Raw genomic sequence first — 23,862 nt, 5'->3', positions numbered from 1 at the left:
GCCTCAGAGAAAAGTTTCTGTATACCTAAGGTCTACTTTTTAGATGCCAAGCAGATACACGGCATAGGTCAAACATTGTTTTCATAGGTCAGACATTGGGAACACAAGCAGCTCTGGGTTCAGGCCTGTAAGGACAGTCTCATAATGACCTCAATGTGGTTCCCCCCACAGTCCAAACACATGTGCTATAGGTGAATTGAATAAACTAAATTGGCCATAGTGTATTTGTGTGAATGCAAGAGTGTGTGGGGGTTTCCCAGTGTTGGGTTGCGGCTGGAAGGGCATCTGCTGCGTAAAACATATGCTGGATAAATTAGCGGTTCATTCCCCTGATTAATAAAGGGACTAAGCTGAAAAGAAAATGAATGAATGAATGAATGAATATGCTGTTCTAAACAGAAAGAAATTACCCTATTTAACAGCAAAAACTCAAAAAATGCAATAAAATGAGGTGTTAGTAAAATATTTAGGAATGAGCATTATATAATATTAAATATATATAAACAGCTCTTCATTAATGAATTACACTACATAATGTACTACAGGGATGGGCAGTATTTATGATACATGTATTTAAATACAGTACAGCACTTTGTAAATTGTATTATATGGGGTTTATGAAAATGGGTTAATATTTTGTTTCAAAATACTTTAGTGTCTTGTATTTCTGTATTTTAAAATACTGTAAAATACTTTGTAAGAAGTCTACATGATGACATCATTAAAATGGGGCTTCAGATTGGAGCTTTCTCAGGTATTTTCCTGAGCTTGATATCTGAATAGAGAATTGATTAAGAAGGTGGTCTATGATAAAATTAAAATGTTTAATTAATATCAAATGGCAGCTTTACATTACAGAGATGCAGCATGCTACTAGTCCTGTGAAAAGAGAAGATTTTTGGGGTTAGTATGCTATAAAAAAATAATTGACCATAATGGCAGTAATCTCAAAGCGTGCCTTGTTCTGAGTGAAGCACAACGCATCCTGTATTTGTTTTAATTGTTTAACACAAAACGAGAAATAAAAACGTGTCCAGCACCAAAAGCCTCCATAAATCAATACGTTTTAAATAGTTTTATATAATAAGTAAAATCCACTGATAATGATAATATTTTAGCGATAACATTTTAGCTCAAAGATGATTGTCATAATCAGTGAATTTTACTAATTTACAAGAGAGGCATAAAAAGGGAATTAAGGACATCATTATAATTATTACTGTTGTTATTGTTTTATTATACAGATGGCCAATGTCTGACTAGTGAGGTTATTGTGCCTGCCAGTTTGTTATTTGTCCAATAAATTATAAAACATTTTTCTTTCTCTTGTGGACTGATAATTTATGGACTATTTTAGCCCAACCCTTCATATTTCTAATTCAATCTTTTATATTTAAAACACTTATGTCCACTTATTATTGACTGTGATATAAACTTTAATGCATGTTTGTAAATACCTTGATAAATACATTTAATACATGTTTGTATGCTTTATTGGTAAAAGATAATGAATGTAACCTCTGGTGCTGCTCACGCAGCTGCAGTTTATACTGATATTTCTGATAGCAGTTTAATAATAATTGCTAAAGCTTTCATCACGGTATATGTCACTTTATCTGCTGTGAATTTATTATCTGACAAAAACAGCAACTGAGTGGTAGGGCGCAATAAACTTGGCCGATCAGAGCGCCAACTTGTATCACCCCGCGCACCTCACCTTACTGATGACGAATAAATAGAACGAGAAGAATTCCATGACGTCACAGCCGACAGAATTCCTCAGAGTGACAAACGATCGAGTACAGTGAACAGTGATTTAATGACTTTAGCGACTTGTTTTGCATCTCAAACAGCAAATATTATGTCAACTGTGTTTTTTACTCGAGAAAATTTGATCAAGCCTGTATTTGACAACAATAATCATCAGAGTGACACGATGGCTTCTCCTACAACTTCTACCATGACGAGAAGCCCAACAGGTGAGATGAGAGTTTACAAAAACGGTGTATTCCCACCTATTATTTAATAAAAACTATAATAATAATAATAATATATCGCCATATAACCTGACTTGCCGACGTAAGACGTAAATATTCAACCTCTTGTGATTGTAATTGTTTCATGTAGTTATGATATTGTGTATTTTCTGACTTTGTGATTGAGGCCTGTTGTCTGTCATTTTATGTATTGACATTCTGGCTTTAAGTTTCTCCTTTCCACTCAACTGAAATTGTGCCTTGTTAATGTTACTGATAAAAAACATTCTAATATTACTTTACTTTAAACTCTATGTGTAGACCTGCACAGTAATTTTCCTAGTTTTTGATGATGTGGAAGAATATTTGAGCAAACTGAGTGAGAATGTTATATTTAAGTCTTTCATTTGTTTAAGCAGGGATAAATTAATTCAATTGAGGTAAAGTTGGTTTTATATTCACACATTCTGACTTTCTGCTTAAAATATAACAGAAATATTGTTTCAAATCGTAAATGGGGAAATCATCATAACACCCAATGACTATCACAACATTGTTTACAGTCAATTAAATAGTGCTTATGCGGATTTGAAGTCTTACTAACATGCTATTTCAGACCCAATATTCAAATTGGCATGGTAGCAACATAGAGACCGGTAAATGAACAAATGTGCTAATATATTGTTAAATAGCTCAAACTATAACTATAATAAAATATTCTATAACTCAGAATATTGACTCAAAAATGAGTCTTACTGACTATTTATCAGGTTGTATTTGTCATTTTACATCATAGACATGATTTGCTATTTCACATAATTAAACATTTTCTATTATAATTGTACATTTATTCTTGATGTTTGTTTTGTGTGATTGTCTTTTATATGTCTAATTTTCAGCAGTTTGTCTATGGTAAACCTGTGGTTAAAGAGTTTTCTAATACTTCCCTGTTCATTTCCTTTACTTTAGAAAACCCAGAGAAAGGGAGGAAAGGGAAAAGAGTCTCTGCTTTCTTTAAGAGAGCATGGAAGGCTGCAAAGCGCCCTTTCCTTAGCTGTGACCGGAGCAGAGTGGTTCCCTTTGAACCACAGTCGGATGTCAATGATTTCGAGCATCTGCCTGTTCCAGGTCCCTCCAGGACCGTCACGGCACATGCAGACCCTGAGCCGGTGTGGCTGCCAGGCCAGGTCTGTGAAGAACCTCAGCCGTTGAGTGTTCCGGGCCCCTACAGAATCAAGCAAACAGCAGAAGTGCCAAATGCAGATCGGGCCCGTCCTGAGTCCTCAACGGCCCTCACAGGTCATGTTGACACTGAGCAGATGCATCCGCCAGTCCAGGACTGCGACAGTCTTGAGTCGTTGGCTGTTCCAGGAACATCCAGGATCAAGTCAACGACCATCGCAGATCATGTTGACCCCGAGCAGATGCGTCCGCCAGTCCAGGTCTGTGAAGAACCTCAGCCGTTGAGTGTTCCGGGCCCCTCCAGGATCAAGCAATCAGCAGATTCGGCCCAACCTGAGTCCTCAACGGCCCTCACAGGTCATGTTGACACTGAGCTGGTGTGTCTGCCAGGCACCATCAGTGTCCATGGCCCCTCCAATACTAAGAAAATGACGGATGCAGATTCGGACTGTCCTGAGTCGCCTCTGTCTGTTCAAGACCCCTCTAAAATTGATGGGACTGAAGGTGAGTCATCCTGAATTTGGTTCATTTTATTTCTGCCATCTGTTATTTTTACTCTTTGTTGTTTTTAGTTTATAAATCAGACAGTGTCATTTGTTGTACTGTTGGTGTGTATTAATTATTACTGTGCTAAACATATATGAGTACACCCCCACAAATCTCTCATTTAAATTCATATTTTCTATAGGATGCTTTACAATATTATATTTGTGCATGTACATTAGATTAGTCAGTACTGAAGCCAAATCTGGAGCTTATCTAACAAAATCACTTACAATAATGGTTCAAAAATTAGTAGTCCAAATTTATATATTAGGGGAAAATATTAAAGTTAATTTTCAAAAGTAGCAAAAATCAAAGAGAAGCAAAAATATAGATAATTTTGTTGAAATGTTTTAGTTTGTAATTTGTTTTTTTTGTTGTTTTGCACAGATTTAATTGTATTATCTTTCCATTTCTAAAAAAGTTCTTTGACTAAAATATTATTTTAATAAATAAATCTGTTTAATAAATTTGTTTTGTTCAAATGCACTGATGTATATATTACCCATATTCACTGAGAAATGGATAAAAGTATTAATCTTTAAAATGGGGGGTACAGCATATATGAATATTCTGAGCACTGTAGCTGCAGCTCTGTTCATGGAGATGTTTCTGTTTGTTGTCTTCATTTTAGAAAAACCCAGGAAAGGAAGGAAATGGAAAAGAGTCTCTGCTTTCTTTAAGAGAGTATGGAAGGCTGCAAAGCGTCCTTTCCTGTGCTGCGACACAGATGAAGTCCCGCATTTTACGCCACAGCCTGAGCCAGAGCCAGAGCCCGAGCCCGAGCCCGAGCTTGAGTCAGACCCAGACCTTGACTCAGTATGTCTGCCAGGCCTGGGTGGTAAGTCATCATTCTGTAATTCATAATTAATATAAATTAGTAATCAGTTTACTCCTGCAATTCTGATAGAAGTTGCTGCTTTTAGATCATTGCATTAGATCCAGATTTAAAGGACAGGAGTCATTTATTTGATCCGATTCATACCAGACAATCCCAGTAATTCTCTCTGCTTTTTTCTGTTTTTCAGAATTTGAGATGTCTCAGTATGAAGTCGAATACCAAATTGGAGAAGGAGTTTTTGGCGAGGTGTATGTGGCATCTCACAAACGCAGTAACAGAGTAAAGGTAGAGAATTTTTTTAATTCAGTCAACATTTTCCTGATTATTAAATATATATAATTTGTTGGCTTTAATTTAATTTGTTGTTGTTGTTTTTCTGCAGGTTGCCCTGAAGATTTTGGTGATGAGTCAAGAGGACCGTTATCTGGATGTTGTAAGTTGAATAATTCACACAACAATGAAAATGTGCTGAGCATTTACTCATCCTTCACTTGTCCCGTACCAGTCTGGACCACTTTAAACTGAACTCAAAAGCAGATATGTTGAACACAGGTAGCCACTGACTTCTATTGTAGAAAAAAAATACTTTTGAAGTCAATGCTTACTGGTTTTCATCATTCTTCAAAATATCTTCTTTTGTGTTCAGCAGAGTTCAGCAAGTTTTGAACACATGAATGTCTGACTGTGGAATTAATTAAAATTCATTTAACATTAATGGAGAAATCTGTTTTCTTTCTAGGATGGTCATTCCACACCTGTGCTTGCGGAAGTGGCAATGATGCTTAGGTTGATGAATGCACCGCGATGTCCAAACATCATCAGATTACACGACTGGATTGAGATTGGGAACAACTTTGTTCTCGTTCTGGAGTACGCAGAGTCATGCCAGACCTTGCATGAGTACATCAAAGATACAGGGGAAGTTGAAGAAAATCAAGCACGCCGGTTAATACGTCAGTTGATCCGAGCTGTAATGTTCTGCACTGAGCGTGGAGTTTTCCATGGTGATATACACACGGCGAACATCCTGGTGACTCTACCCCGACTAGAGCTCAAACTGATAGACTTCGGGTGTGCTCAGCCAATTACCCAAGAGCCTTTCAACAAAAGTGACTATCGAGGTGAGTTGGCATTTTGTGTTAGTTTCTTTGGTCACAGTATTGTCTTATGAAATGACTGAATTCTGGAAATGTCTCTCTTACAGGAGCTGGACAAAGCATGCCACCTGAGGCTTTGATGTGTCGTGTATTCCATGCTAACCCGGCATACGTCTGGACAATAGGCATCATGCTGTATGAAATAATGCATGGACGACTGGCCTTTAATAACACACATTCAATAGTGTTTGGCTCCATTCATATAAACACCAGATTATCTACAGGTAAGCAGACACCTCTGAACAATCTCAGCCTCAGTGACAGAATAAAACATGTCAGTCATAAGTAAACTGGATTAAATATAATGCTTACAGGACCTGTAGATATTAGTCACTTAATTGTGGATGTTTTGTAACATTTGATGTTGTAAGATTTAAAGACGTTCATGAATCTTGAGTATGCAGACATATTTCACACTCTCTGTGACACTTTTCAGCATGCGTGGACCTGATTTCCCAGTGTTTGATCCGTAATCCAGCTAAACGGCTACAGTTACACCAGGTAGAAGAGCACTGCTGGTTCAATCCAACGACCCCAAATCCAGTGAAGCAGTTATACAAGAGGAGGTAGAGGAACACAGCGAGTTTTATTTGACAGCCCTTCATATTACTGCTTAAATAACTTTGTGTTGTTTCTGATTGTTTTTCTCCATTTTAGAGAAAACTAAAGAAGCGAGGAGGAGGAGAGCACCATTTCCAGACATTTCACAAGACTGTTAAAGTTATTAATTACTCCCTCATGTCATTCCAAATCCCTAAGACCTTACTTCTCTTCAGAGTCAATTCATGACGTGTGTTAATGAGAGCTCTGTCCTGCACTGTATGTGTGTCGCACTGCTGACGTTTACCTCAGATGTGCCCACGCTTTGTTTAAATAAGAGGAAGTCGCGCAGGCCTCTGGGTTAAACATCAGCAGTGCGACACACATACAGTGCACTGTGCTCTTATGAACGTGTGGTTTGAGGGTCAGAGAGCTCTCAGATTTCATCTAAAATGTTCTCATTTGTGTTCTCAATATGAAGTAAACATGAATTTGAACTAATGACATGAGGCGAGTAATTAATGACAATAATGGTAATTAATGGTGCCTAGACTGCAGCTCTGCACAAGACGTTTGGCCAGAGGAGAAATGGTCGTGCCCAACTGAGCCTGGTTTCTCTCGAGGTTTTTTCCTTCACTTTTGTCAATTGGTGAAGTTTTGTTCCTCGCCACTGTCGCCGCTGGCTTGCTTGGTTTGGGACTTGTGGAGCTGCACATCGATGAATTTCCTCTTCAGTGTTTGGACTTTCAGCAGTGACAATTAAACCACACTGAACTGGACTGAACTGAACTTCAACTCTGAAAACTGGACTGACAATTTAAACATAAATGAATCTGGTGTTCTGTCATAAGAGAGAGAGATTGTTTTATAATTAAGTGTTCATAATTGTTTTGTAATGAATTGCTTTTATTTATTGTTAATAACTCAAATAAAGTCCTGTGAATCAAACTGAAGCTCTGATCATCATTTCTGTGACTTTTCTAAATGACTCCTTACTCAATTAAAGCGAGAGTTCTCCCTAAACTATTTACTCAAGCGCTTCCAAACCTTTGAGTTTTTTTTCTTCTGTTGAACACTAAAGAAGATACTTTAAAGAAATCTGAAAATCTGTAACCACTGACGTCCATAGTAGGAAAACAAATACAATGAAAGTCAATAGTTACAGGTTTCCAGCATTTTTCAAAAACCCTCTTTTGTGTAAATCAGAAGAAACTTATCGTAAGGGCAGAGTAAAAGATGACAGAATATTCATTATTGGGTGAAGAAATCTCTTTACCAAATCAGTAGTGCCATACAGTATACTGTTTACTATGATTTAACACACATTTGTGGAACCTGTTTAGCCAAATGGAACCACAGAAAAGGTTTTACTGTTACACAATATGTTGTTTTATATTACAATATCATATACTGATACAACAAATATTTCCCCCCTGGTATAGTCAAGACTTCAGACTAACTTTTGAGACTCTAAATTGTTCAAATTTTGACAATCTCAGTTTAAAGCAACAGTTTAGACTCGAGTAACTGGACTGGGTTTGACAGCTTTCATGTATATGCCTCAGAGAAAAGTTCCTGTATACCTAAGGTCTACTTTTTAGATGCCAAGCAGATACACGGCATAGGTCAAACATTGTTTTCATAGGTCAGACATTGGGAACACAAGCAGCTCTGGGTTCAGGCCTGTAAGAACAGTCTCATAATGACCTCAATGTGGTTCCCCCCACAGTCCAAACACATGCGCTATAGGTGAATTGAATAAACTAAATTGGCCATAGTGTATTTGTGTGAATGCAAGAGTGTGTGGGGGTTTCCCAGTGTTGGGTTGCGGCTGGAAGGGCATCTGCTGCGTAAAACATATGCTGGATAAATTAGCGGTTCATTCCCCTGATTAATAAAGGGACTAGCTGAAAAGAAAATGAATGAATGAATGAATGAATATGCTGTTCTAAACAGAAAGAAATTACCCTATTTAACAGCAAAAACAAAAAAATGCAATAAAATGAGGTGTTAGTAAAATATTTAGGAATGAGCATTATATAATATTAAATATATATAAACAGCTCTTCATTAATGAATTACACTACATAATGTACTACAGGGATGGGCAGTATTTATGATACATGTATTTAAATACAGTACAGCACTTTGTAAATTGTATTATATGGGGTTTATGAAAATGGGTTAATATTTTGTATCAAAATACTTTAGTGTCTTGTATTTCTGTATTTTAAAATACTGTAAAATACTTTGTAAGAAGTCTACATGATGACATCATTAAAATGGGGCTTCAGATTGGAGCTTTCTCAGTTATTTTCCTTGGCTTGATATCTGAATAGAGAATTGATTAAGAAGGTGGTCGATGCTTGAAGTATGAATGGAAATTATTCAACACACATAAAGTCCCTTTAAGAGTCAGTTGTGTCCCGCCATGGTGCATTTACTATTTACATGGCGACTTTGTAAGTGCATAAACTGAATAGAAAAACTGAATGCGTCACTAGCGAGAAAACAGTTAAACAGACCATCTGCAAGAATGAAGAATGAGCATCCTCCATTGAGCCTCTTTACTTTCTCTTTACTAAGGTGGAGTAAGGAAACGATGTAGGTTCTCCACAGAAGAAACCCATCAGCCTTTATATTTAATTATGTTTGTTAAGCGCAAAGATTTGTTTCAGAACTATTTCTAAATTCACTTCTAATTTCTAGCAAAGGAATAAATGAACAATCATGATGAAGTGTGGTCAAAGAAACTGAGTTATATCCAAACACACGTCCTATTCTTATGCCTAATCATTTAAGAGGCCAATCAGCTTTCAATTAAACTTGCGTCATCATCACCTATATTAGTGGGAGAGAAATCTTCACATTCATTAAGTCTCGCGGAAATTCAAGTAAAAAAAGTTTTAAAAAACAACACCAAACAAACGAGCTCATTTACAAATGTACCATAATGAAGAAGTGGACAAGGATGATCTACAGGCATCATAAACTGCGTTCAGAACCATTTTATGAGGAACATATTTATAGGTTTCTATTCAGTACTGCTGCTCCCTACGTGCAGAGTACGCAGTCTACATAGGGCACCAACTAGGTTGCTCAAAAAATATATCAATATTTATGCACTAATATTAACATAAACTGAGTGTAAATAATATAATTTGATATGTTGTTACATTTAAAAAAATATTTTATGACAAACGCAAAAACAAACATGATGTAATTTTTTTCTGTGTATGCATATAGCCGCGTGCGTACGGCACGGCCCGGTCCACGTATCTTTGCAGCTGCTAACCAAGACCAATGTAAAGTTGCTGCTCTTGCTTTATGGCCAAAGCCAATAGATTAGTGAGAGGTGAGCTTATTTAATGTGTTTAACGTGGTTCTTAAGTACCATTTATACCATTCTTAATAGTTTTTTGCATATAAAGATGTTTCATAGTAACATTTTTCACAGAGTAATTAAATAATAAAAAAAAACTATATAAGAGATTAACTAAAGTTACTTGTTTTACAGATTTGACAGACAAAACATTCTGCACACATAAATGATCAATCACATTAATCAAATACATTATTTGAAGTGTTGAAATATATTAGTGATAACATATAGAAATTTGTAGTATGAAAATATATTTAAATTATATATATGACATACAAGTCTAATTTGGGTTTTACATAAATAAAATATGTCATATGCAACATATATTTAGAAATATAGCCACAATGACTGCATACAATGTATTTTTCCAACCACTGAAATTACAAATATATGTACACATGTTCAAATCTTTCTCTATGGCCATATATTAACATATATATAAAACGTTATTGATTTCCCTATTACTGAAATATCTAATGTTTTTTTTTATATTTCAAAATATACTTTTATGACATATTTTATATATATAAAGCCCAAATATGAACTTGTATGTCATGTAATTTTCATACTGCCATATATCAGATTTCCAGGACAAAATAACTAAATAAATTAGTCGATAAATGAACATATAATAAAAGTTAAATAAACAACCACCTCAATTCATCTTAATTTAAAAAATTAAATCTTACAGCTAAGAAATTGTATTTGTTCCTAAGAAATAGCTAGTGTTAAAATATATAAATTATTCTAAACTATAAATACAATAAACAAAATAATAATAAAATGAATAAAACAATTTTAAACTAAAGTATTAATTCATTTTATTTTACAAAATAAAACATTGTTCATCATGTTCAAGGTGCCCTGAAGTTTTACAACATATACAATTAAGTATACTGTATAATGTAATAACATTTTGATTGTATTTTTAAACAAAACTATGGAAGTTTTTTCCAAACAAAATGAAAATGAAAATTCAAATGCTTAAAAGATCAAATGATAAATCAAATGCTCAAACTATAAATCGAATGCTCAAACCGACATTGCAAATGATAAATCAAATCCTCAAACCGACTCCTCAAATAATAAATCAAATCCTCAAACTGACATCGCAAATGGTGAATCAAATGCTCAAACTATAAATCAAATCCTTAAACCGACATCGCAAATGGTGAATCAAATGCTCAAACAACTCCGCAAATGTTGAATCAAATGCTCAAACAACTCCGCAAATGGTGAATCAAATCCTTAAATGACTCCGCAAATGGTGAATTAAATGCTCAAACTGACATCGCAAATGGTGAATCAAATCCTCAAACTGACATCGCAAATGATAAATCAAATGCAAATGAGGTGTCAATCAACCAGCATAGGCGGAGCTTTAATGCGGAAGATACAGCAATGTTTCCCTAAGTTTGTATGAAATTTTTATTTCTGCATAATAATGATTAATAATAATTGTTATTGATAACAATCCCATAATAATACAAATAAAATAGCAGGGACAGAAGCAATAACACCTAATAGCATCAGTAACTTGATAACCCTACCCGATAGCCTTTCTAATGTTGCCACATTGGTACGTCTGCACAAAGATGTCGGACAGCTGCTTGAAGATCTTCCTTTGGAGAAATTTTACACTCGAAAAATGTACTCTAGACTGCAAAGCCCACCCCAACACTTACAAAAATAATAAATGCTGTTCACACACACACACACACACACACACACACACACACACACACACACACACACACACACACACACACACACACACACACACACACACACACACACACATTTGTTTTTGTGTAAAGTGGGGACATTACATAGGTTTCCATTCATTTTATACTGTCCAAACCGTATATTGTATTGCCCTCACCCCACCCCACCTCTAAACCCAACCATCACAGGAGACGGTGTACAGCTTTACTGTCTGATTAAATTCATTCTATAGAATTTATAAGTCATATAGGCATCCTTCAATGAAAGCTATTAAAAAAACAGCTTTGTTATATAAGTCATGTCATGACTATAAAGGTTTCATGAGTCTTATGAACACCCCTTAAAAGTAAAGCATTACCCAATTCATTTAACTTTTTTTTACCCATTAAGACAAGAAGAAGATATTAAGAGATTGACTTCATTGTCTCTTATGGATGATGCAAACTCTATATTTTTGAACAGATTTACCCTTAATCTACATTAACATTAAAAAACTCTTAGCTTTGCTGAATTTATTAAGGATTAATGTATTAAGTGATCAAAATGTCAAACCTTTCTCCAAGGCCAATCACATGCGCCATAGTCAAACGTTATTTCCTCTCCAGGGAAAATATCCCTAATTGCAAAAAGGCACAAATAAGGTTTTCTCTGAACAACGATCTTATTGACAGTGCAGTTAGGGTGCAGATGGTCATCATTCACCAGCCGGCCGAGGGTCTCGTCCTCATGATCGGCATCAATGCTGCAAAACTAAGAGAAAAGAGCAAGCAACATTTTAATTATGCCCTCTCATAGCAATAAAAAGCTAAACTATGACATGAATACAAACAGAATGAATATAATATATACATGTATATTTGAATGGGGAAAACACTTAACCACCTGTTCTTGTTTTACCATATAAAGTCAAACATAAAGACAGTATTTTTATTAATATCTCATCTATGCTTTGCTTCCACAAGCTCTATCATCTGTACTCAACCACGAAACTTCCTTTAATAAATGTGGACATCGCAAACTCTGACCTAAAAGATTTTAATGAAACGTGTAGGGTTCAAAAACTACAAAAACCTCACATTAGCATCCTCTCTCAGTGTGTGAATTATAAATACAGTAAACCTTTTGAAGTGGATCAGAACCTTTCCTCAATGTTGTTCTAATACTATTGAACACCTGTTCTTCTTTCTTAGGACAGTTTTAAAGAACTTTTTTTCCACTTCAATTGTTTACAGGTCACACTTTACAATCAGGTTTTATTAGTTAATGTACTTACTAACACGACCTAGTAATGAACAATGCATGTACAGCATTTATTAATCATAGTTCATCATTTACTAATGCATTATTCAAATCTAAATTCATGCTTGTTACCAGTAGTTAATGCGTTGTGCGTGTTCAACTAGTAATGAAGAACTTTATTTTCATTAACTAAAGTTAACAAACATGAACAAATACTGTAATAAATATTTATTCATTGTTCATGTTAGTAAATGCATTAACCAGCATTAACTAATTTAACCTTATTGTAAAAGGCTACCAGTTGACAGCAAATAAATAAATAAAACATACAGTGTACATTTATGTACTTTTATATATGTTTTACACTAAGTTGGAGTTTATTATAATTATTAATCTTAAATAAAATGTTTCTACACGTCATAGAACAATAAATTAAGTACATTTCTAGGACCACATGGCCCCACATTTTAATTATAACCTCAATATTACTACATTAACGTATAAATAGTAACGTTATATAATAGTGTTATTTCAGGATTAACGTTAAATGTTTAAAGCAATTAACCATTTAAAAAGTACGATACAAGAACTATGAAAACATACCTTGTAACCTTCTATATATTCGGTTTTCAGTGAATGGGTCTTGTCGGTGGAGCTGGTGATTTGTTTCTCCGCATCTTTTAATGGTTTTATCCTCCGTCGATCCATTTAGCTGCCCGGTGATTGGTGACTGTCCGACCGCTGCTCACGCACTCCACCCCGGCCTCTGACTCACGCAGCTCTGGGCAGTTAGCACGTTAGCACATTAGCGCGAGTAACTTTTACTCGTGTAAACAAGTTAAATTACATACCGAACTGTAGCTTGTGTCTTATCAGTGTTATATTAATAGGTAATTGGAAACAACATCGATTAAAACACCCAGAAAATTCGTTATAACATTTAATCAACTATACCTGATAACTGTCAAAATATGCAACATAAATATTTGTCATATAACCGATTTTATTACATTATGATGGTGAAAAACATTCTAACTTACCCGAAAATTCGATTAATTTGATGATAGATCTTAATTAAGTTGATTAAAGTCGGATTCATTTATGAGATCTGCGCATGTGCAATAGCCAGAGGGTGTGAACTGCGCCAAGTGTGTGAGGGTGCAGTACCGCCATCCGACTACAGGAGCGCTATAGAGCATTGCGCCGACACACACTTACACACTCAAGTCAGGTAAATGGTCAAGGTGGGGATCAGTGAAAAAAACTGCACTAGGCATATCAGCAACGCCCCCTGAGTCTTTTAAAGGCAAAACATATGTTTTTGGTCCCCACTTTGTGAGTGTGCTAACATGCTGAGGTCCCCACCATGTAATAAACACACACACACACACACACACACACACACACACACACACACGCGCGCGCCACAGCTATGCATGAATAGTCACTAGACAAATGTAGCCAAGGTGAGTACATCTTAGTTTTCAGTCAAAAATAGAAAAAAAATGTAGTTATACATTACTGAAATTATTAATTTATTCATCAACAATTAAAAAAAAATATGAATGTATGATTAAAAGAATTAATAATAGTAACCATGATAAATAAATACAAGTCAACAAGATACGAAACTAAGCTTTATTTAAACTTATTTAAACAATCATGTATTTTAGACAAAACTCCATGTTTTGCTGCATGCTGGACTTCACTTGACTGGAACAGAGTTGTGAGGTGAGGCTGTCCATGCCTGAGAAACCGATTCATACTGAAGATGAAGAGACCACACCAGCATCTGGCTCAGATGAGGACATGCAGGCAGGTGGAGGGATGCAGGATCTTGTCCACGGCACAACAGCATCTTCAACATTTCCTTCATCAGCACACTGCTGTTCTTCATCGTCATCACTGCACACACCAGTCTGAGGACATTTCAGATTATGCAAAGCTCTTAATAAAGAAGTCATTTAACAGCACACTTTTTGAGTTTCATTTGAGTTCTGAATTGGAAGTAATAACATGATCTTACTTCATGTTTTGAATTCAGGTTTTCTCTGTTTTCTTGCCTTGCAAGTCCTGCTCCAGCCCAGAAATGGCATATAAATCAACATTAAAGAAATTGTTGTAATAGCTGTTTAAAATAACAATATTTTGTTAAACAAATATGATGATAGCATTTGTTCAGTCACTCTGCATCAGCTAACACACAAACATGTGTGCTTCCTTCTCTATAACAACCAGACAAGTCACGTTACCTCTGTGATTTGTGTGCTCAAAATTATACTTTCATAAATGTATCACCAAATGAACAGAAGAAAACATTACTGTATTAATATTACGTGTATCTAACCTAAGCTGTATTGACAAAAGTGCATTCTGCATCAGCATAAACAAATCACTCAGACGTCTGTTTAATGTTATAATTTGCTAATCTGCAGTACCTCTTATATTTTTCTGTCAGACATTGAATAATCGTCTTTATGTAAATTAACGTTTGAAACGTAACGTCATGTGCTTACAGAAGTTCCTACATGATAATTTACAGCAAGATAAAATAAATATACTGTAAAGCATCGTTACACTTTCAGTAATTCTACAGTTCACTGTACAGTAGCTCAACTATTGCTATTTTACTGTAACTTAACTCAAGGAACCGTCTTTCTGCATTTATTTACCTACATGTAAGATGTCTGCATCCATTCAGTTTTCCACAATGTGACGTAGCATCATCATCTTGCCGTATGCTTTTTCGTGGCCTCCTGTGAGAGATGTACCCATCTGATGAACACTTTAGAATGTGGACAGAAGCAGTAGGAGATTTCTCACTTTCTCTTTCATGAGTTTATACGGATACGACTTGGAATAGTGCACGCAAATCTGATTCACCATTTGCAGAGTTGTTTGAGCATTTGATTCACCATTTGCGATGTCGGTTTGAGGATTTGCTTTATAGTTTGAGCATTTGATTCACCATTTGCAGAGTTGTTTGAGCATTTGATTTACCATTTGCGATGTCAGTTTGAGGATTTGTTTTATAGTTTGAGCATTTGATTCACCATTTGCGATGTTAGGTTGAGGATTTGATTTTTCATTTGAGGAGTCGGTTTGAGGATTTGATTCACCATTTGCAAAGTGCATTTGAGCATTTGATTTATTATTTGAGGAGTCGGTTTGAGGATTTGATTTATCATTTGCAATGTCGGTTTGAGCATTCGATTTATAGTTTGAGCATTTGATTTATCATTTGATCTTTTAAGCATTTGAATTTTCATTTGAATTTTGTTAGGAAAAAACTTCCATATTATTGAGTTACTCCCCAAAAAAGTAACTAGTCAACTTTACTTAGTTAATTTTTATAGTAAGTAATGTGTTGTTACTTTTGAGTTAGTTTTGCGTTATTACCTGGCTGAGGCTTGATCTCTTTCAAAGTTTTTTTATTTTTTTTGCTTGCTTCATTTAATAAAGGTGTTTTGCCATTAATGACACATTGTATTAGCTACATCTACATTTAACTTTAAAAAAACACATCAAAAAGTAATTATTTTAGGATGTTATTTGAGAACTTCCTCCAGAGCTACACATGCCGTAAAGATTACTGAATGTAATGTGCTTGCTACTTTTGTACAATTTTTTTTATAGGCAAAGTCACTGTCCATTGAGATAATCCCCTTTTCCTTTTCTTCGATGTGTTATAAATAATACACACATTCTCTCATTGCCTGCATGATTCATTGTGGCTACTTTAATTTTAATTCAGCAATTTATTTTTTTTAAAGCTAATTAATTAAACTAAAAAGTAACATTGCATTTTTAAAAAAGAGTAACTCAAATATTACTATTTATTTTAAAAAGTAATGCGTTACTTTACTCGTTACTTAGAAAAGTTTTATAAATACGTAACTACTTGCGTTGCTTGTAATACTTTACCCCCAACACTGGTTACAGCTCTGAACCATATATTAAAATTAGGCTAATTTACATCAATGTCCTAAATTTCACTCTGTTTTGGCTAATTGTTAGAGCTTTTTGGTCAAAATTAAAGCAATATATATCACCGTACCAGAAACCATCGAGTGAATCACACCAAAATCCACACAGACTCGGTTTAACTGTTTTTTACCTGCAGTTAATGCGATTTAAACAGTCAGACATTTGAGGCGGACAGAAGCCTCGTCCCTGCGGTTATTGATGTGACTCAAGCGGCTCTGAATGGCTTTGCTGTCACAGATAAAGAGCCAGAGAGGAGATTGAAGTGGACAGGCCGCTTTCGCCCTCCGGCAGCGGTCAAAGAAACTCACCTCAGCCGTTCTGACAGCTGCCCCGCCCGGATAGTCCGACAGAAAAGACACCTTGGTAGGTAGAGATGTGACTGATCAGATCCCTTAAGGGACGGGGATGTAAACAAACGGAAGGCACCGTAATATCTAAAGCAGGAGTAAAAAATACGGCTCGGAGTGTGCTTAAACTAGAGTTAGAGGACATAATGGAATAAAAGCCTCTCCATCAACGCCAGGAATGATTTTGGCAAAGGAAGTTTTAGTTTAGCGTACTGGATAGGAGAGGTAGTGCTGCTCTCTAGTGGACAACTTATAAAAGGCTATAAGAAATGGTGATTTTTAAAGAAGTTAATGAATTTAAAATGGACGAGGAGCATATAATAATCACTTTAAACAAAGTATTACTACAAAAAAAGCAACAACACAGTAACTGCCAATGAATAATGGCATTGCTAAGACGGCCTATACAGCAGTTTAACTGGTTTAATACACAAAAAAAGAGAGATTGTTTTTGTGTTGTAATATGGCAGGAGCGTAGTGGACATTTTAAAAGTGGGGGGACAGCTGAAGGAGATCCAAAAGTTTGTGTTCATATAATTATTAATCACCTGTTTCTAAATGGCCGGTCTCTGAATGTGAGGGGGACGTATTCCCCCGTCCTCCACGGTTGCTACGCCCTTAATGGTAACCAACAATTAACCATGCTTTTCTAAACTATATTTAAGTTGTTTGGTTTTACTACAAATAAACAACACGTTTTTATCTATTTAAACCAAAATTTAACTACTACAAATAAACCAAATAAAAGTTTTTTATTTATTTATTTTTTTACTTAACCCATAGTAGCCTAATCAAAAATTAGCCGTAGTTTTGCTAAATGAATCAGTTTAACTATATATCTGTACACTTGTGTAACATTCGTTGTAAAACCATTGTTCATTTTCATGAGGGTGATAAAACATTGTGTGTAATAATAATTTATCATGATTAAAGTGTTTAAAATAACAAAATACCATATTATTTATCATATAAAAATGACAAAAATTTAACATGTTGATTATTCAATCATTCATTTTCTTGTCGGCTTAGTCCAGGGGTGGGCAAACTCTGTCCAGGAGGGCTGGTGTCCTGCACAGTTTAGCTCCTACTCTAATCACACACACCTGCTTATAGATTTCTAGAGATCTTGAAAACTCTGATTAGCATGTTCACGTGTGTTTGATTAGTGTTGCAGCTAAACTATGCAGGACACCGGCACTCCAGGACTGAGTTTGCCCACCCCTGGCTTAGTCCCTTTATTAATCCGGGGTCAGCACAGTGGAATAAACCGCTAACTTATCCAGCAAGTTTTTACGCAGCGGATGCCCTTCCAGCCGCAACCCATCTCTGGGAAACATCCACACACACATTCACACATTACGGACAGTTTAGCCAACCCAATTCACCTGTACCGCATGTCTTTGGACTGTGGGGGAAACCGGAGCACCCGGAGGAAACCCACGCGAACGCGGGGAGAACATGCAAACTCCACACAGAAAGGCCAACTGAGCCAAGGCTCGACTCAGCAACCTTCTTGCTGTGAGGCGACAGCACTACCTACTGCGCCACTGCTTGGCCCCCATGTTGATTAATATAAGCTTAAAATTCCTATTCCAAAAATGAACCATGGTTCATTACAGTGTAAAAAAGCAATAATTCTTGGGTGACTGATTACCATATGTATAACCACAGTTTTACTGCAAGTACAGTGGTTAAATGCTTTACTTGTTATTACTTTATTTTCTTTTTTTATAGCAAAACCATGGTTAGTTGCGCAGATAACAAACTACATTCTTATGAAATTTTGTTGAGTAAAAAGAATGATATAATGTTCTGGGTGTAGAAGAGTAAATATAGATACTGTACTTCACCACTGTCGATCACTGGAGAATAAAAAAGACAACATTACTCACTTTTTATCATTTTTAAAATGATCAAATGTTTCTTAGTTTTTATTAGATTTGATTCAGTGTGTAACCCACAAAAACATGAGTCCTCCAAAGTGTTAAACCATTGAAATGATGGTTATTTTACAATATGCTCAATAAAATCATCAGGAAGAAAAGAAAAGTAACAAGAACATTTAAAGCGCTTTTTTTTACATTAACGAAGGGAAATATACAGTACATCTGGCAAATATGGTTGTTTAGTGTTGTATAAGTAGGAAAAGAAGTCAACATCTTATTTGTTATGATGATGTACACATAATGATTATTACACAATTTTTTCACATAGGTTCACAACGAGGCTTTTTTTTTTTGGTCTTTTTGTCTTTTTTTAACATCTGAAGCACAATATTTTACATTGGTAGCATTTTTTTTTAGCAGAATGTCCTTCGTTGTTGGCCAAAAAAAGAGGGTGATTTGATTGATATAAAAACTTTTGAAAAGAAAACCTTAATTACATGATATTTGCACATCCCCCGCACCACCGAAGTTAAACAGAAAGGACAATGTTCATTTCAACACAAATCAAACAACAGTGGCATTTGTAATAATTTACACAACACATTATGTTATTTTCATAATCCGATTATCTAGCTTGATTCATCGCAACAAAACAGACTTTTAACCCCAAAAATAAATTAAAGAAAGGTTTTTAAAGTACAGTAACATGTAGCAACTACTTAATGGGATATTTGCCATGTATGACTCTTTTTACAGTAGACATCCGTTCTATAACTGCCCAATAAAATATGGGACTTTCTTGACATACAAAGCCCTTATGATTCATATGTCCAAACTACATGCATAAGACTCATTCTTATAAGAACACATGCCTAATGTTACTTCTGTAACACCGTACTTGCTTAGTTGTAGCAAATTTATGTCATATTATAATACTATGCTACACTTTTCAATTAATTAGATTTCAAGTCAATTTTGGCATATGCTGCATACTTGATCTCATATATATAGATATAGATATATATTTTGGTACCTTTTTATAAGGCAATATAATATGTCGGTTTTCCTTACTCTTACAAAAAGGCTAGTAAAAATATGAATCCCTCCATCCATTCATCATTTGTCCACTTTATGGCTATCCTCCCAAATCACACGTAAAACACAATTCATGCCTTTCATGAACGGTTGTGCATCGTGAGACACTTCAATACAGCATAAACTATGGCATTTTTTGAGAGAAAGAAAAAAGCATATACTGTTTTTTTTTGCATTTTGACTACAGTAAATACAGTACAGGATGTCACATCCCTTCAAATGTTCAATTTCTTTAACATCATTCATCGTCATCATCGTTGTTTGTTTGTTTTTTACGTACATAAGCCATAGAGAGTGCACAAAAAAATCACCTACATTTTTTTTTTTAAATGCATGAATGAGAGCAAAAGACACAGATAGGCATTGATGAAGCAAGAAAAAAAGTGTTTTAGTTGTTTGTTATTAGTAATCAAGTGTTTAAAATGCACATAAAACCACCTGCATAAGATACAACACTTCTTAATTTGAAAAAGCTTTAAGAAAAACACAGTTTTGGCCAGTGAGCGGTTGTTGTTGTGGTGGGTTTTACCCTCACTGTAGACGTTGGTTCATCGGGTGCTGCATCTCGCTTAGGCTGGCAGGTGACCTTGTGGCTTTGGGGTTAGGTTGGCTGTTTTTAACCAAGTGTTGTGGTCGGTTAGGGGTCGCTGAATCCGGGATTCTTTTTGGTGGTGTGCAACCCTGAAAAATACAAACATATTGCAATGTGTACGTGTATTTCTTGTGTGTGTTTGTTTTTTTTTTTCCCATTGGCGACTCCTTGAGGCAACTATGTTAAATTGCACACTACAAAGTATCGCACCAACACATGTGAAAAACATTGCTATTCATTTATATTTAATAAAATGAGTTCATTGACACTATTTTTTTTTTACCAATTATGTGATTTAGAACATTTAAAAGGATTGGTAAATGAATACAACCCTTAGTCTATGGCAATGGCAGCGTTGGCCTTATTGAAGGACATTGTCAATGGTTGAATCTGAAGGGAACGCGTTTTTAGGGATTACAGTGATTTTCTGGCCTACGATGATGACTGGCTTATTAGCCGTTTTAGATTTCCAAGAGCTATCCTCTTGGAGCTCTGTGCTGAGTTGGGTCCAAATTTGGAAAGAGAGACAGCGAGGAGGCTCCAAGGTGGCAGGGGGCTGGATGGATGGCTTCTTGGTGAGTGATGTATTTAAAGATAATATTCCTGCTAAGTTTTTAAATTTTTTAATTTTATTAAGCGTAATTATTTAACTGCATATCAGGAGACCGCAGTTATCCATTAAAGATGTGGCTGTGCTGTTAACAAATACCCTATTCAGCATTAGTGTTAATAATTACCTCCAGAATAGTCAAGAGCTTCTATGCTCTACGTAATGCCTTCAAACGCCACCACGCATTCATTGCGTGTCGGCATCGTCTTCCAAGGCGCAAGTAATTTTTTAAATAAGGAAAAGATTCACGCAGCTTCTCTTACTGCAGTAAATTTCATTTTTACTTTTAATATTTGGTGTCAGTTTATCAGAAAATGACGATTTTATTCTATTTCACTTATTGGATGGAAACACTGCTTTATTCGCACGTTTTTAGTGCGTTATTCCAATTTAATTCGCATCTTTGAAGGGAACCATTGCTATTTATTACCATTATTGTATTTATTAATGTTTTCTTTATTTTCAGATGTTCATCTCACACACCTTTAAGAAACAAATTTAGGGGACAAAGCAGAATATGTATGCTTATTGATAATCTATTAAAATGTTTATTTACTGAGTGAATATTTGTGTAAGAAAAATGTTGTTTTTTTGGTTTTATAGTGTAATATACAGTATGTTGTTCTACAAGAAATAAATATATAGACTTTAAAAATGTGACCTTTAAAAATTCGCATTTCTGAACATCGATGCCCTATTCGACATTGTGATCCTAGAAGTCCTGTTGCGCAGCATTTCTCAGTTATGAGACATTCTGTCTCCACTCTACAATACATAGGGATTGAAGTTGTGAATCGTCCACGTCAGAGAGAAGATCTTTACAAATTGCTGTTACAAGTGAAGCCTTTTAAATTTTCACTCTAGATACATTGTCTCCAAAAGGTTTAAATGAGGAGTTTGACAATCGTCCTTTTCTTTAATAATTCTTTAATATTTCTTTAATGTTTAATTAGTTTTTTGGTTAAAGTTTTTTGGCTCTATTCAGTTGTATATGTTGTTGTATCCTGGTACATTCTGTTTTTTATCATTTGTGATGTAATATTATGTTCTTTATCTGTATTTTCGGTTTGAATATCTAAGGTGTATAATTTATATAAATGTAAGTATATATATTTTTTCTTGTTGTGAGATAAAAGGAGAACATGTGATCCGGAAGTGTACTAAAAGGAGCACCTAGTGATGAACACTGTCTGATGAAGAGCCGTGGGTTCGAAACGACACACGCTTTGTGTCAGCCTTTTTAATTTAATACATTTGCATGTTTGGAGCTTTGGTGTTGCCACCATTTTGAATGTATAATTTGCACTTTTTACTTTTTGGCTGGGCACCCAGTTAAGAGTGATGTGCGTGCTTTTGTACAGTTTTTTATTGGCTGTTGTTGAGCAGCCATGAATTTGTAAATTCAAATTAAATAACATTTATAATACATAAGGTAATAATGATATATAAAAATATATATCATTAAAAAATATATTTTATATCTTTTTTTTTTGGTTAATGTGCAATATGAAATTTCAGATAATTTTTAAAACCATCCATAAGAAGTTGCTCATCAGCTACAATATGATTTACAAAATCCATAAAGCAAAGTGCCAAAATATCTAAAAGTACCAGTACCCTGTTAAAATTCTGTGTCTGCTCAACATCAGAAATAACTCCAGTTCAGCAGATGGTCTCCAGGTGACACTGGTTCTGTAAAGAAAAGAAAAAAGATCAACATAACAAAAACATTTCAGTTTAAAATGACACAGCAGAGACAATACAGAAACCCAGAGGTGGACTATTCACTCTTAAAGCATAATCAGAAGACATAATAAGGTCACAGTACCAGATGTGTTAGCAGACATCGGGTAGGTTTAGTCATGTTGACGGAACTATAAACAGAAGCAGAGCTTGCCTTTACTGTGTCGTTCCACTGGTGCGGAAGGTCCTCTGGTTCTGGAGGGTAGGACATCCAGGACGGGCTGCGGTACGAGGACGGTGGAGAGAGGACGAAGTAGTCCGAGTACCCGGGCCGGTTGGCAGATATGGCATATACTGCTGTCATTGGGTTTCCTGTAACATGATAAAAACGATAGACAAAAATATTAGTTTAAAATGCATTCAAGATGCGATATTAGCATTATATTAGTGTTCCAAAAAAAACACAGCATTTTTTGTTTGTTTTATTTTGTTATACATGTGAAAACCCTATGCTATTGCTATAATACAATGTCAAAGATGATTATATTACCATGGTACATGTAATAAAAAGCATTGTTACCATGGTACATGTAAAAAAATCATGATGGATAAAAAAGTAAATTGGTATATGGTACACATCACAAACATCATACATGTCATGGCCCACATAAAATGATTTTTACCATGGTTTAATACATGAGAAAAGACAATATTTTATACACTTAAAAATATATAAAAAAAAGACACAATAAAATATTATATTTAAAAAAAGCTTTGACACTAAAATGACATCAAAAATTTTAGAATATTACCACATTACAATTTTTTCTCCATGGTACATGTGAATGGTATTACAATGATATACATCATGGTCCATTTTAAAGATATGGTTTAACCATGCTGGTATTATCAATGCACATATAAAAAAAATTATTATATATATATATGTATATATCACCATAGTACATGTCCAAAAAGACATGTCAATATTTTTATGAGTGCTAGTTTCTCTTATTGAAAATCATCTGGAGCAGAAACCCAACTACTTTCTTATTTTCTTTCTGTAAACAATGAATC

General features: G+C 35.1%; 3 protein-coding genes across 13 annotated transcripts in view; 2 read left to right on the top strand and 1 right to left on the bottom strand.

Annotated features, from left to right (window-relative positions):
- LOC147830838 (uncharacterized) overlaps window positions 1–23,862 on the top strand; it is a 688,366-nt gene that overhangs the window by 307,061 nt on the left and 357,443 nt on the right. The gene's annotated exons all lie outside the window — the stretch shown is intronic.
- LOC566482 (uncharacterized) lies at window positions 737–7,192 on the top strand. Of its 4 annotated transcripts, none has more exons than XR_015525802.1 (10): window positions 1,494–1,979; window positions 2,946–3,662; window positions 4,336–4,542; window positions 4,730–4,827; window positions 4,925–4,975; window positions 5,282–5,663; window positions 5,747–5,923; window positions 6,136–6,265; window positions 6,357–6,508; window positions 6,615–7,192. XR_015525802.1 is itself a non-coding variant. In NM_001440742.1 (9 exons), the coding sequence occupies exons 1-9, from the start codon at window positions 1,820–1,822 to the stop codon at window positions 6,364–6,366; spliced, it is 1,932 nt and encodes a 643-aa protein (NP_001427671.1). In that variant the 5' UTR covers window positions 1,684–1,819; the 3' UTR covers window positions 6,367–7,192. The 4 variants fall into 4 exon arrangements, 2 of the variants coding, with proteins under 2 accessions (XP_087167098.1, NP_001427671.1); XR_015525801.1 differs by having other exon boundaries at window positions 6,357–6,513; NM_001440742.1 differs by having other exon boundaries at window positions 1,684–1,979; window positions 6,357–7,192.
- The window catches only part of kiaa1549la (KIAA1549-like a), a 128,367-nt gene continuing 123,316 nt past the window's right edge, over window positions 18,812–23,862 (bottom strand). For all 8 annotated transcript variants that reach the window (XM_087312006.1, XM_087312007.1, XM_087312008.1 and 5 more), the window contains 3 exons: window positions 23,000–23,157; window positions 22,720–22,794; window positions 18,812–20,581 (listed from right to left, as the gene is read on the bottom strand). In XM_087312006.1, coding sequence (XP_087168132.1) covers window positions 22,765–22,794; window positions 23,000–23,157 — 188 coding nt within the window. In that variant the 3' untranslated portion in view covers window positions 18,812–20,581; window positions 22,720–22,764. The remainder of the gene's footprint in view (window positions 20,582–22,719; window positions 22,795–22,999; window positions 23,158–23,862) is intronic.

The sequence above is a fragment of the Danio rerio genome, chromosome 25, assembly GCF_052040795.2.
Source record: "Danio rerio strain M-AB ecotype USA chromosome 25, GRCz13ab, whole genome shotgun sequence".
Classification (NCBI taxonomy): domain Eukaryota; kingdom Metazoa; phylum Chordata; class Actinopteri; order Cypriniformes; family Danionidae; genus Danio; species Danio rerio.
This window is presented reverse-complemented; position numbering and strand designations above follow the sequence as displayed.

Bases quoted from the DNA above. Each gene is read 5' to 3' on its own strand.
- LOC566482 (NM_001440742.1), top strand. From the start codon at position 1,820: ATGACTTTAGCGACTTGTTTTGCATCTCAAACAGCAAATATTATGTCA. The intron at 5,664-5,746 runs GTGAGTTGGCAT...TCTCTCTTACAG, and splicing joins CAACAAAAGTGACTATCGAG to GAGCTGGACAAAGCATGCCA. The intron at 5,924-6,135 runs GTAAGCAGACAC...GACACTTTTCAG, and splicing joins AAACACCAGATTATCTACAG to CATGCGTGGACCTGATTTCC.